Source organism: Arabidopsis thaliana, chromosome 4 (assembly GCF_000001735.4).
Source record: "Arabidopsis thaliana chromosome 4, partial sequence".
Classification (NCBI taxonomy): domain Eukaryota; kingdom Viridiplantae; phylum Streptophyta; class Magnoliopsida; order Brassicales; family Brassicaceae; genus Arabidopsis; species Arabidopsis thaliana.
The window spans coordinates 14,821,691-14,835,667 of NC_003075.7; the positions used below are offsets into that span (position 1 = coordinate 14,821,691).

Sequence of the window (13,977 nt, forward strand, 5' to 3'; positions counted from 1 at the left end):
CAAAACTATATTAATCACTAATCAATATGTGCAACCATACCTATAGGTCTACTTTATTTGTTTTCTTTCTAATCCTATTAAATGATATAATTGTTGATGTAAACTTTTGTATGAGAAAGAATACGAACCCAAAGAAAAAAAGAATATGAACCAAAGTAAAGCTGAATTATATACGTAATATTTGTATGTTTTACTTTAAAAAAAACGGAACCACTGAGATATACATGTAGATATTCAGTTTAATCTTAAGAACCAATAAGGTAAAATAATTTATTTTATAGAATCATATATTAATATATTGTGTGCATGCACACGCATTAGTGGTTGTGGTTAGAGTGGTTTTCTTTTGTTGATCAAATTCAGAAATTTAATTTGATTGGTATACACATTTGACAAATTAAAACAGCTGTCCACAGTACTTAAGCTAGAATTAAATCTGAGGAACCACAAATAAAAGAAATTTAATGTTTGTCTATGAGGGCAACTACTGATATTTATTGGAAATGACTAATGAATATGAGTGGTCCAAACTCAAAGGTATTGTTTTCAAGCACCAAAGCTATTTTCATCCTCATTGTTCATATAAAGGAACAAGTAATGTTTGATATTTCTAATTTTTTGCTATTTTTGTCTCCTGTTTCATGCCAATCAAAAAAGTTGTAATAACAAATAAGTGGTCTAAATTATTTCAGAAAATCATACTGAGTTTTCACATCATTGCCAAACAATATCATAAAACTATAGAATATAGAAAAATGTAATCTTTCCATACTAACACGTTTGAATAATTTAGTTAAAGCTAGTTCGATGAGTTTATATAAGAATGATAAAATTGTTTTCATAAAAATATATTGAATGTTTCTTCCGTAACATAAATGATAAACCATTACATCGAATGTTAGACTAATCACATAAAAGAACTACGTTTTGTAGTAGAATAATATCATTTGTCTAACTTAAGTTAATTTTCTTATTACGCTGACATAGTGACATAACTTGAGAAAAGTACAGAAGATAGTTTGGGTTTAAATAGTATATAGTGTTTAGTTTTGAGTAAGTAATAGTATGGACCATAAAGATGGGATAAGCTACGTAATTAAAGCAAACACTATTAATTACTACTAGAAGTTATATACAATTATACATAATACATATCATATTCATATGATTCATTGGATGAATTTTTCCCTGACACGGAAATTTGGATTTGGACCGCCTAACCAAACGTCAACTTGGTCCCACTACTTTACAGCTGTATCATTTCGAACTTAATTTTATTAATGTTATAATGGTTCATCAACAATTCTTAATCAAAGGCCTAATATCAATATTAGCTCAAAACAATATTTGTCATTTGAACGAACCCATACCTCGGACAACTAAGTCTGGTCTTGTCAATTCCGGGATTAATAAATGTTATTGGATTATCTTTATTTTTTGAAACTATAGTGCTTAATGAGTTCATGTAATTCAAATTTTCAGGGTAATTAACCATATCTTATGGCCTGATTTTTGAAAGTAAGTTATCACCAATTCAAAATTCAATCCTAAACCATCAATTGAAGGTTTTATATAGACCAATGGTTTGGAGTATTGTGATTCAACGATGGATACACATTTTTTGGGGGTAATAAAACACACACTTTTGTGTTGTTTGCGTTCTGTTCGAGAGATTTTAAGTTATAGACGGTTAAATCTATAATCATATGGTACAAAACGTTTATTACCAAAATACAAAGCATATTAAACGATTTAATGTTTTCAAGATCTTATGTTATATACAGTAACAGTTTGATATTTCAGAGTTATATTTCTTTGAAAGTTCTCTATTAGTCAAGTGTCACGGAAGATGAGACTGATGACGATGGATTCGTCAATGCATGTCAAATTTGAAAAGAGTTGTAGTCTCACCACACAACCACACAATTATTTCGAAAATAAATTATTCACAGAAATTTATTACAAAACAAATTGTGCCTAATCAAATATTTTTGTTTTTTAGTTTTACTAAAATAATTGGCTGAATGTCATTTTCATAAAGTAACATATTTATCTCAATTGGATAAGCGTAATTAGTAACTGGTGCATCAATTATTTTGGTTTGTTCTTTAGGTCCCTTGACTATTTCAAACTTTGTTATGGCCAATAATAATATATTAAGGATGTTACTATGAACATTTCTCTGAACTCTAATCATCGCTAATTAAATATTAATATTATCATTAGCCATTTGTTTAAATAACGACTTCACGTCGACCACTCGACCCTAAAAAGAACAAAATACTAACTTCATTGGATAAACATCAACAAATATTCACTTATTGATAACATAAATAAAAACACAATTATCAAAAAACAAAACATAAATAAAAGTTTTTATTATATATACATTGTTTTTCTTTCCTTACCGAAAACCATATATAGTCCTAACTACAATTTTTTCTCATATAAATTTATAGACATAAATCCTAATTCTCATAAAACCAAATAAACTACTATTACAGATTCTGAAGAATATATAAAAATACAAAAACTCTTAAGCCCTGAGCCGCTGAGTAATCACTAATCAGTCTTTGTGAATTTCGATTACAAGTTACAACTTTTGGAAATCAATCAAAAGCTAATATTGTGTTATCTTGTATATTAAATCAAAATATTTTTCTTGCGGTGACAACAGAGATCGTAGTGATGCTAAGGTTTATGTTTTTTTTAAAAAAATCTCTAATATTCTGCTAACACGAAGATTAAAAATTATTGCATGATTTGACGATAATCATGGTTTATTTATGCATTATATACAATGGATGACTTTATTTGTGCATCAATCACATCCTCTCTTCCAATCGCATATAACCACATATCCAAAATTATAGCTAATATTATATTAAAATGAACTTTTTTGAAACTAACTTTTGAGTAAACAAGTCTTTTTTATACATTCAAAGTTCAAACTAATCAGTTTTCACTTTGTTTTTAGGAATATCATGGCCAATTGGCAAGCCCGAGAAGAACCTGCCCTAGAAGACATTTGAAGTAGAGATGAGCATTGACTTTTAGGTCAATATATGGATTACTCTCAGGACCAGCACTTTCAAACACAATAAGAATTATTAAAAAAACAACACATGCTGTGAGGCTAAACTCGTTTATATATTTATTTTTCTAAGAATTCAAGAATACAAGATTGTTCTTTGTCAAATGATTCACAAGATTCTTTTTACCATGGTTGTACAAACATTTGTTGTTTTCTTATAAATGTGTTTAATCAACTATAACAGTAGCAAGAGTAGTCCATCAATGTTTAAAAAACCAACACCCGTACCCTAGATAACTGATTAATAAAGCCCCACAAGAAAATCCAACCTTAGCCAAATAAATAGGGGCAATTAAGAAGAAAAAGATTAGGCCCAAACAGTCCATTCTGCAAGGGAGAGAACCATCTTTGTATGCCGGAAAAGGTTTTTGGGTGATGGTATTTAAGGGAAGAGTCCCGAATTCTGACTGTTGTGTCAATTGAGTCCACAAATATGTGAATATGGACGATATAGTCTCTCATTCCTCCCACGCCAAACCTCGAAGATGATTGTTTGCCAAGACCAAAGGTTTTGGTGTGGTTTAGTCCCAATGAAGAAAAAATGATCACTCAGAAATTGGTTGGTTCCATGTTACATCAACTCAGAGGACATCGAATTTGGAGGTGATTTACTCCTAGTCCTAGATGATTTAATATGACAATTAATACTCAATAACGTGTGGGATACCTATTACGCATGAACAACTAGGTAAGTATATTTATTTTGGGATTCCATTCTTGTAAAGATTTTGCATGGAACTTTTTTTTGTGTGTTCTTGAAGAAAAAGTATGATTGATCAGAACAATGTTCTATTATTTTCCAACATTGTTTACCAAAAAGATAATAAATAAGTGCAACGACAAGAAAGACTACAGTGTGTATATCAAAGTACCTTCATATCAGGTTGATCAGTTCTTCTTCATATTAGTATAAGCCTATGGTTTTATGTTCTTCCCAAACAATATTCTTGTTATAATTAATGAACCACCTCTCTCGGTGTTTATTTTTAAATTTTCATTACGTTTACGAATGAAAGCTTTTTTCCATAATTTATTTTTATTACTTCTTAAAATCATCTTACACAAACACCGCATACATATGAGCAACAAATGAATGATAAAAATATGTAAGAACTCAATTGAGTTACTAAGGCAATGCCAAGTAACTTATTCATGTATCAAAGAATCAACAATTTAACTGCACTCTACAGGAACACCTCGAGGAAACCTTCTTTTGTCGTTACAATAGTTGTAGACCATGTACTTACTCTGTACCCCTTTCATTCTTGTCTGGCCGTTTGAATCGAGTTGTTGAGTGAACCATGAGGAATTTGCGGGACAAGATGATTTTCCATTAGCCCATACACATCCTTCAACATTGTAGTTTCTGTAGAAAGCGGTGAAAGGAGCCTTTGACCAATCTGTTTTCTCTAACCCTCCCCTTGTAGCCCAATGCTCGGCTTCCCAGAGACTCGCGTAAAGCCTCATTGGTTGCTTCGTTGGGAACGGAACTCCAATTGACTCGGAGTTCTTGAACTCTCTAATAGGAATTCCATCAACTGTAAAACTGAAAGAGAAAACAGAAAATAGAGAATTCGGTTCATGAGCTCACAGCCTCAAAACATAAAAATTTACGTACAAGGGATCAAAGGTTGCACTTACATAATCCTTTGGGGATTCCATGTGATGCAATAAGTGTGAAAGTTAACAGTTGGGTCGAACCATAGATGAAATTGTTGTTCTTTGTCTCCTGAGCCTTTTGTGTAAACATTAGTATGGAGAGTATACGGATGACCACTTAGGTTTCCTAAGAACTCGAAATCAATCTCATCCCACGTAGTTCCCGGAGACTTAAGCTACACAAAGTCATCATAAACACCAAAATATTCAATAATCTAGGACGAATAAAATATGTTTGTTAAAAGAACTGCTTTGAGATTGTATGTGACTTACATAGAATGTTGTTACTGTTCCAGCTGAGTTACCAGGGACAAGTTTCATTTGAACCTCGGCTTTGCCATAGAGAAACTCCTGGTTGGACTGAAAACCGGATCCAGAGGATTTGTCGAGCGAGAGAGATAGAAGCTTTCCATCTCTGTCGCGCACCTTTCCACGGCCGTCACCCCAATGTATCTGAACATCTTTGTGGAAGCTACCCGCATAGACATGCATAGATTGTGCCGCAAAGAGAAACATAATCAAGAACGCAAAACTTGTACCACAAGAAAGCTTCATTTTTGTATATATTTTGGAGGTGTATTGATATCTCAAATGTATTGTTGATGAAAAATTGAGTTAAGCGACATGAGTTTATATAGTGTTTGGAAATGGCAAAGGAAAGAGAGAAGGAAGTTTCATGGGTTTGATTATTTATCGTGGGCTGTATTCTAGTTGGCTCATTAGACCTCTTGCTGGTTGTTACAAATTGAAACCAATAAAAGATAATTTCATTACTCGTTTATTGTTACAAAACAGAGAAAATAATGTATATAGACATTCGTATATCACATGCTGGTCCCGCGTTGAGATTATTATCAACACTGCTTTGACTTTCAAACATGAGCGTAAACCCTCCCCACCGCATAGAGGTTCGAATGACAAATATATTTGCATTTTAATACTTTTTTTCCTAATTAACAACTTTACGATTTATTGATTTAATTTAACTAAAATAAATGTTCTAATCCTTAGATAAACACCAATATAATGGCAAAGTTTCCTAAAACTTAGGTATTGAAAAATAGCTACAAGTTTTCCATAGTTGAATCTTGATTTTAATTTGGCTGATAGTCTTGTCAAATATAATTTCTTTTGGTTTTAATCGATCTCCCAGCAGAAAACATTTCATTTTATTTGGGTGAAGATAACAACATAAGTTTGGACGGTGTAATAGAATGTAACTGAATCTTGTAACAGCATGATTAAAGCTAGTACCCGATCAAAATACATAAAATAAGTTATAGCCTTGAGATTTAGTTTGACACGTTTAGTGCGTAGGAAACTTTCTTAAACTGATTTAACAATATCCATTTACAAATGAGCATAACCTTTTTCACATTGAAACAAGCCATTCTTAATATTAGCTTGAAACGAACCTTAAACATAACAAACATATCTAGATCAAGAAAAATGTTCCTTTAATTTGAACAAAAATAAAGTATATTTTGGAAATTTGGACTGTAAAAAAAATTGTGATGTTGAATCTTGGACCAGTACGTGCGTCATCCAACCAGTAACTAGTAAAGTAGTAAGCTTATCATTTATATATGTCCTTCAATATTTAGTTTTCTTTACTCGTTTACTGTTACAAAACAGAGATATTAATAATGTATATCACATGCTAGTCCTGCGTTGAGGTTATTTGTCAACACGGCTTCTGACTTTTGACTTAAGCGCAAACCCTCCCCGCCGCATAGAGGGTTCTGATGTTTATTTATTTTACGAGTTACGACCAAACAGACCCACCCATGCACTCGTATAGTTTAGCGTTCAATCCAAAAAAAAACGATACAAAAGAGCATAATAGTCGTCATATTTAACTAAACCTTAAAAACACTTCCAATTACAGAAATAATTTTTCTTACAAAGACTGTTGAATTGATCAATAAAATTTAATTATATTATGTTTTTCAAAGTGTTTTTGATTAATCAACTAAATATCCGCACATTAACATACAAAATAAGATGCCAACCTCTATGGAAGCACAAATGCACAATAATATAAATATATGTGTCACATACTCACATGCATTATGCTAAATGAAGATATGGTGGGATATGGACGTTCAACACAGCTAAAATATCGCACCGCTTCTCGCCTCCATTCACGCTGAATTCTTTTATTAAAGTATAAATACCTATATCCTACTGCGCTTGAAACTAAGCTTGAAACAAAACCTGGAAAAAATTCTATTTTATTCAGAAAAAGGTCGAAATTTGGGCCATTCATTATCCATCAAGTAAGGTTATATATTATTCAATTTATCCCCAAGTATCGTTGTACGTATATAGTAACGACATGTTTTAAAAGGTTTTTAGAATGGAAGAACTCATTGTTCATTGTAAAAAAGATCTTACACAAACACGCATATATTTGGTAACAAATGAATTGAAAAATTATAGATAAGAAGAACCATTGAGTTACAAAGACAACGTCAAGTAACTTATTTATGAATCAAAGAATCAATCATTTAGCTGCACTCTGGAGGAACACCTCGAGGAAACCTTTTTTTATCGGAGCAATAGTTGTAAACCATGTATTTACTCTGTACCCCTTTCATTCTTGTCTGGCCATTCGAATCGAGTTTTTGAGTGAACCATTGGGAATTTGCGGGACAAACTGACTTTCCATTAACCCATACACATCCCTCGACATTGTAGTTTCTGTAATAAGCGGTGAAAGGAGCTTTTGACCAATCTGTTTTCTCTAATCCTCCCCTTGTAGCCCAATGCTCTGCTTCCCATAGACTCGCATATAGCCTCATTGGTTGCTTTGTTGGGAATGGGACTCCACGTGACTCGGCATTCATAAACTCTCTAATTGGAATCCCATCAACGGTAAAACTGGAGAGAATAAAAGATTCTTGGTTCATGAGTTTATATCCTCAAACATAAATATTATGTATGGTACAAAGGAAGGAGTTTCGACACTTACATAATTCTTTGTGGATTCCATGTGATGCAATAAGTGTGAAAGTTAGCGGTTGGGTCAAACCATAGATGAAATTGTTGTTCTTTGTCTCCTGAGCCTTTTGTGTAAACATTAGTATGGAGAGTATATGGATGACCACTTATGTTCCCCAAAAACTCGAAATCAATCTCATCCCATGTAGTTCCCGGAGATTTAAGCTACACAAATTAGAACATCATATAAGCAAGTGGTACGAACATTTTATGAAATAGCAAAACATGACAAGAACGTTACATGTTACTTACATAGAATGTTGTGACGGTTCCAGCAGAGTTACCAGGGACAAGTTTCATTTGAACTTCGGCTTTACCATAGAGAAACTCTTGATTAGATTGGAAACCTGAACCAGAGGATTTGTCAAGCGAGAGAGATAGAAGTTTCCCTTGATTATCGTGAATCTTTCCACGACCATCACCCCAATGTATCTTAACGTCTTTGTGGAAGCTGCCTGCATAGACGCTGATAGATTGTGCTGCAAAGAGAAAGAGAATCAAGAACGTAAAAGACTTCATTTTTATTAGATCTCTCTAGGAGTTTTGATATCTCAGATGTATATTGTTGATGGAATATTGAGGTAAGTGACATTAGTTTATATAGGGGAAAAAGAGAGATGGAAGTTTCATGGGTTTGATCATTTATGGTGCATGTGCTTTTGTCTACTCGGAGGCACATTCACAGCTTCTAATATAATTATGTATATAGATTATTTGATTCGTTGTTGGCTGTTGCCAAGTGAATCCAATAAAAAACTCTTTCTTTATTTGTTTATTGTTATCAAACCGAAATAATGTTTGGACATTTGTACAAAATTGAATGGTCCCAATGTTTTGATATGTCAACACGGCTTCGACTTTCGAGCGCACCGCCTAACTAATGAGAAGCTCAAGATGTCTGAGAACACTCCGAATGAGGAAGCATATTCGACAATCGACATCATCCGATGCCTTGTGTCAGACAAAACAGCAAAAACGACAGTGTTTCAACCAAAGAAAAGATTGTGTTGGGCTTAAGTGATTCAGACCCAAACCAAAAGAAGCCCATGACATTACAACGGTCATTCATTCTCAACTAAAGACAAAAACAGATGAATGCGAGTTCTTCTTCTACGCAATCGGTTTGAGATTCTCATGTGTGAAGAAAAAAACTAGTCTAATATATGGGAACGATTGAAACAAACCGAATTCAAACACCATAATATATTCTCAAAAATTAAACTCCAGATGGATCTAATAAAATTCAAGAGATCTTATAATAGATTGAAGGGGCTAGGAAAGATCAAAACGTGAGTTTCTCACTACTTCAGGTTTTCTCCGGTGAAAGATTCTCTCAATGTCATCTCTCTCTTAATCATCCAAGTAGTAATAACATCCCGCAAGCTTCTGGTCACTATCCTTCATCGAATCGAGTTTATTGATTCTTGGTCTGAAATTCGTAGGATCTCGTCTGAAAGTGATGTTCAAACGAGACAAGAACAAATTCATTCCACTACGTAGAGACTGAGGAGAAGATGCCGTGCAATCCACGGAAGGTTCTCCTTCATACACAATAACTTTATCTGCCAAATACGTAGCCATTATGAAATCGTGCAAAAGCCGCCTTCTTCATCTGAAGAATGAATCTCTTTATGACTTTGGAAGCTATAATTCTCTGCTCCGAATCAAGAAACGCGCTCGGTTCATCGATCAAGTAGATATCCGCAGATTTACCAAGGCATAAAGCTAAAGCAACCCTTTGTTTCTCTCCACCTGATAGTTTGTTGAAGCTTTTATCCATGAGCTCCTCGATCTTGAGCGGTTTCATAACGTCTGACACGAATTGGTGTTCTGCATATGCGTTAGGGATCTTCCTGTGTATCAAATCTCTAACAGTAATCTCAAATTTACGGTTTGACATATGTTGATTCTTGTAAGAAACAGAGAACTGTGGTATCTCATGTACTTGAGATCCTTCTTCATCAATATCAAGCTTCGAACCCGCAAGCATTTTGATAAACGTTGTCTTCCCCGTTCCATTCTCTCCCAACATAACTATAATCTGAGAATCCGTGAATTCTCCTTGGTTCAATCTCAGCTTGAAGTCCCCTCGAGTTATAGTCATTGCAGGGTAATTGTACCTTGCATAAGAAGCTACTTCTTAGGCTTGCAACAGTCTGCGTTGACGACAGGGATTCGAGTCATACGATCTGCCATCTCTTTTTCCCGATGAATCGAGTAAGAAGACTCAACTTGGAGAATTATTTTTTAGGTCAAAGAACGGACTTGTAGGGTTTTATTAGTCATAAAACAGGGGAAAAAACGGAGCACGTGGACCGTGGTTCGACCGATCCAAATTAGCTAAATCCGGCTCTCTACTAACCAAGAACAATCCGGTTATGATGTATAAAGGAAAGGAAAGTAGATAAAGGAAGGTGAGCCACTAAAGTCATCGTCACCTCCGTAGCTTCCGCCGTTGCCGTTCAGATGACCACCGCTGAGTTAAATCCATTTCCGTCTCGCTCCGTTTTTCTCGGTGTCGACGTTGGCACTGGAAGCGCCCGTGCCGGTAATCCTTCTGTCTTATTCCCCGAGTTAAAATCTCGTCAATTTTGAAAAATTGTAGTCTTCTTAGATTCGTGAGAATGATGATTGATTTAGTGGCGATGAAATTTGATATCAGTCTACTAAAAATCGATTCTTTTTAATGTTGAAAATCGACCAGCAATGCAATTTTGGTTTTGTAGCTTAAGTTGATTATGATGCAGGTTTGTTCGATGATAATGGGAAGCTTCTAGGATCTGCTACTAGTCCAATACAGATTTGGAAGGATGGAGACTGTATTGAGGTTATTATGTTGGATAAGGGAGATCATGGCTTATTTGTTTAGAGATTAACTTTGACATTGATAATATTATTGGAACAGCAATCTTCAACAGATATTTGGCATGCAGTTTGTGCTGCTGTGAAATCTGCTTGCTCTCTTGCAAATGTTTCGGATGTGGAAGTGAAAGGAATAGGCTTTGCTGCCACGTGCTCTCTCGGTGTGTAGAATCTGCTTATAACCGTCTTTGTGTTTGGCTGAATAAGAGGAGCTTAACGGTGACAATGTAACGTTTATTTTTGTTTGTAGTGGCGGTTGATGCTGAGGGATCTCCTGTTACAGTGTCGTGGAGTGGTGATTCAAGAAGAAACATTATTGTATGGATGGACCATAGAGCTGTAAAGCAGGCAGAGAGAATCAACTCATTTAATTCTCCAGTCTTGCAGTACTGTGGTGGCGGTGTTTCTCCAGAAATGGAGCCACCAAAAGTAGGTACAACTTTCTTATAGGGGTTCTTTATATGATTGCTTTCTTTGTGTTTGAGCTTGACGAAAAAAGATTTCTCCTTTTGCAGCTTTTATGGGTGAAAGAAAATCTTAAGGAGTCTTGGTCAATGGTGTATAAGTGGATGGACTTGAGTGATTGGCTATCCTACAGGTGCCTCAGGCCTTTTTTTCTTTAACCTTTTGTTCCCTATGAGATAATTATCTTTGCATTTCCTGATTTCTTTTGTTTCTCCCTAGAGCTACTGGAGATGATACACGTAGTTTGTGCACCACAGTATGTAAATGGACTTATCTTGGCCATGCACACATGCACCAGATGACTGAGAAGGCTTCTCGTGATATGGAAGCTTGTGGATGGGATGATGAGTTCTGGGAAGAAATTGGTTTAGGCGATTTGGTAGATGGGCACCATGCTAAGATTGGTATGCATCTCTCTTTGTTTGCTTGAGCTGTTAAGAAAGGCTCTTAGAGGAACTGTGAAACCTCTACTTTTTACCTTCTGACAATGTTATTTCTATTGTTATACAGGACGAAGTGTAGCTTTTCCTGGACATCCACTGGGTAATGGTCTAACTGCAACCGCTGCTAAGGTAAGTTCTTTACAGAGCAACCACTAAAAATTAAGAAAATAGAGGTATTTAGATACAAGAACAATCGCTTTATTTCTTCTGTGGGTCTTAGAGCATACTTACTACTTCTTAGGTCTATATTTTCATTCTGTTACATAATTCCTTTTTATCCTATTGTTTTCATTATTCACAGGAACTGGGTCTGTTAGCTGGAACTCCTGTTGGGACTTCACTCATTGATGCTCATGCCGGTGGTGTTGGGGTCATGGAAAGTAAATTAGAATCAGACTCCTTGACGAAAGGTAGACTTACTTTTCTATAATAGTATAGCGTAACCTGACATATGAGTCCCTAAGAATTGGCATTTTCAGAGTCAGATGTGGATACCTTGTGCTCTCGAATGGTCTTGGTATGTGGCACATCAACTTGTCATATGGCTGTTTCCCGTGAAAAGCTGTTTATTCCTGGCGTGTGGGGGCCTTTTTGGTCAGGTACTGACACTTTTGGTTTCTATTCTTACAATTTGATATATGAAATCTCACTCTTGTTTCTCCAAAACAAACAACTATTGTAGCTATGGTTCCGGAGTATTGGCTTACAGAAGGAGGACAAAGTGCTACTGGAGCTTTACTTGATCACATCATCGAAAATCATGTTGCTTCTCCCCGTCTTGCAAATCGTGCTGCTTCCCAGAGTAGAAAATCTTCCTCTTTCCACTTCTCTTGGCGAAATATTTGATTGAATGCTATAATTGTCTTATAGTTTGTTTTGCACTTGCCATTGTCTCGATCTCGTGCAGAAGTTTCTGTGTTTGAACTCCTAAACAACATTTTGAAAACGATGGCTGAAGATACAAGTTCTCCATTTATATCTGCCCTTACCTCAGACATGCATATCCTTCCCGACTTTCACGGAAACAGGTGACTAAAACAGAGAATTCTGCTCTGTTTCTTCTCTTTTGAGCTATATTGATTCAAAGTTGTGTTACAGATCTCCCGTTGCAGACCCAAATTCGAAAGGAGTGATATTCGGAATGTCTCTTGACACGTCCGAGAAGCAGTTGGCTCTTCTATACCTCGCCACAATTCAGGGAATCGCATATGGTACACGTCATATCGTAGAGCATTGCAATACTCATGGTCACAAAGTAAGTTTTCTCCAACTTTCTTCACACATCGTTCTATAGAAACAGTACAAGACATTTACTTCCTCAGGAAACAAAACAGCCTCATATTTCTCTGTCTCTCTACCTGTGATGTTAGATTGATACACTGCTTGCTTGTGGCGGCCTTTCAAAGAACCCATTGTTCATCCAAGAACATGCTGATATAGTCGGTATATTACCAACCACACTCGCTTTCCTCTTCTATATTCGAACCAATCACTAAAATGATCCAGGAGTAATCTTACTAAACCTATCTATTCATAGGTTGTCCGATTATTCTTCCTCGAGAAAGCGAGTCTGTTCTCTTAGGAGCAGCAATTCTTGGAGCAGTTGCTGGCAAGAACTACCCTAGTCTCCATGATGCCATGAAAGCTCTTAACGCAGCTGGACAAGTATACTCTGATCTAACTACTTTGTTTGAGTACCCCAATTCATACATTAATCATGTTATTTATGCTATTTCTTTTGATGAATTTTCAGGTGGTTCATCCCTCATCAGACCCTAAGATCAAGAAGTATCACGATGCAAAGTACCGTATTTTCCGCAACCTCTACGAACAGCAATTGTCTCACCGTTCCATCATCGCTGAAGCTCTTGCATAATGTTTCTGATCAACAAAAACTGTATAGTTCTCTGCAACATTTACCTTCCTTTTTCTATACATTCACAGTAATAATAATAATCTGTTTTGATTGCTCTTCTTGACTAATATGTATATAGAATAATACAATAATGTCATGAAACTTGGGAAATTGGAAGTAAAACAAAGACCAGTGTGAGCTACCGAAACCAAAACCGTAACAATTCGCTACATGTTATATTTGGACTCATTTAGACATTCTCTTATAAAAATATCGAAACTCCTGATGAATAAAAAATTTATCTTGTTTCGATAATGTCAAAAGGTGAATAATAAAGAAAATGAAACATCGATATCCAAACACTGCTGGATGACTTAGTTCCAAAAAAAAAAACCAATTATCGTTTATAAAATACTGGTATTATACTATTGTTAACGAAAAGTTCTTAATTTTAAATCTTCCTACCCAAGACTTTTTTAGGGTGGCCAATCTATAGTATTAATAGTACCTACTATGCATAAACTATAAGTTATACACATAAAAAAATACTAGAATACATGCTTAATTATTCACAAAATCTAAGAATTCAAAACAAA

At 35.1% G+C, this 13,977-nt stretch overlaps 4 protein-coding genes across 7 annotated transcripts; 1 reads left to right on the forward strand and 3 right to left on the reverse strand.

Annotated features, from left to right (window-relative positions):
- Positions 1-4,066: 4,066 nt before the first annotated feature.
- XTH18 (xyloglucan endotransglucosylase/hydrolase 18) lies at positions 4,067-5,521 on the reverse strand. The gene is made up of 3 exons (NM_119174.2): positions 5,027-5,521; positions 4,736-4,929; positions 4,067-4,640 (listed from the first exon to the last, which is right to left on the reverse strand). Exons 1-3 carry the CDS (start codon positions 5,306-5,308, stop codon positions 4,268-4,270), a joined length of 849 nt encoding a protein of 282 aa, NP_194757.1. The 5' UTR covers positions 5,309-5,521; the 3' UTR covers positions 4,067-4,267.
- A 1,500-nt stretch (positions 5,522-7,021) lies between these two features.
- On the reverse strand, positions 7,022-8,534 carry XTH19 (xyloglucan endotransglucosylase/hydrolase 19). Its single transcript, NM_119175.3, has 3 exons — positions 8,009-8,534; positions 7,728-7,921; positions 7,022-7,636 (listed from the first exon to the last, which is right to left on the reverse strand). Exons 1-3 carry the CDS (start codon positions 8,273-8,275, stop codon positions 7,264-7,266), a joined length of 834 nt encoding a protein of 277 aa, NP_194758.1. The 5' UTR covers positions 8,276-8,534; the 3' UTR covers positions 7,022-7,263.
- A 780-nt stretch (positions 8,535-9,314) lies between these two features.
- ABCE3 (non-intrinsic ABC protein 15) lies at positions 9,315-9,860 on the reverse strand (the record flags this gene model as incomplete). The annotated part of the gene is made up of 1 exon (NM_119176.1): positions 9,315-9,860. One exon carries the CDS (start codon positions 9,858-9,860, stop codon positions 9,315-9,317), a length of 546 nt encoding a protein of 181 aa, NP_194759.1.
- Positions 9,861-10,047: 187 nt separating this feature from the next.
- On the forward strand, positions 10,048-13,653 carry AT4G30310 (FGGY family of carbohydrate kinase; the record flags this gene model as incomplete). Of its 4 annotated transcripts, none has more annotated exons than NM_119177.5 (15): positions 10,171-10,304; positions 10,504-10,583; positions 10,662-10,779; positions 10,869-11,047; positions 11,134-11,216; positions 11,303-11,487; positions 11,594-11,655; positions 11,828-11,936; positions 12,006-12,125; positions 12,209-12,328; positions 12,434-12,554; positions 12,625-12,781; positions 12,897-12,969; positions 13,064-13,191; positions 13,280-13,653. In NM_119177.5, the coding sequence occupies exons 1-15, from the start codon at positions 10,223-10,225 to the stop codon at positions 13,400-13,402; spliced, it is 1,740 nt and encodes a 579-aa protein (NP_194760.2). In that variant the 5' UTR covers positions 10,171-10,222. The 4 variants fall into 4 exon arrangements, with proteins under 4 accessions (NP_001328910.1, NP_194760.2, NP_849473.1 ...); NM_179142.1 differs by having other exon boundaries at positions 10,185-10,304; positions 11,828-11,906; positions 12,897-12,965; positions 13,280-13,476; NM_001342005.1 differs by having other exon boundaries at positions 10,048-10,304; positions 10,504-10,779.
- Between the last annotated feature and the right edge of the window lie 324 nt (positions 13,654-13,977).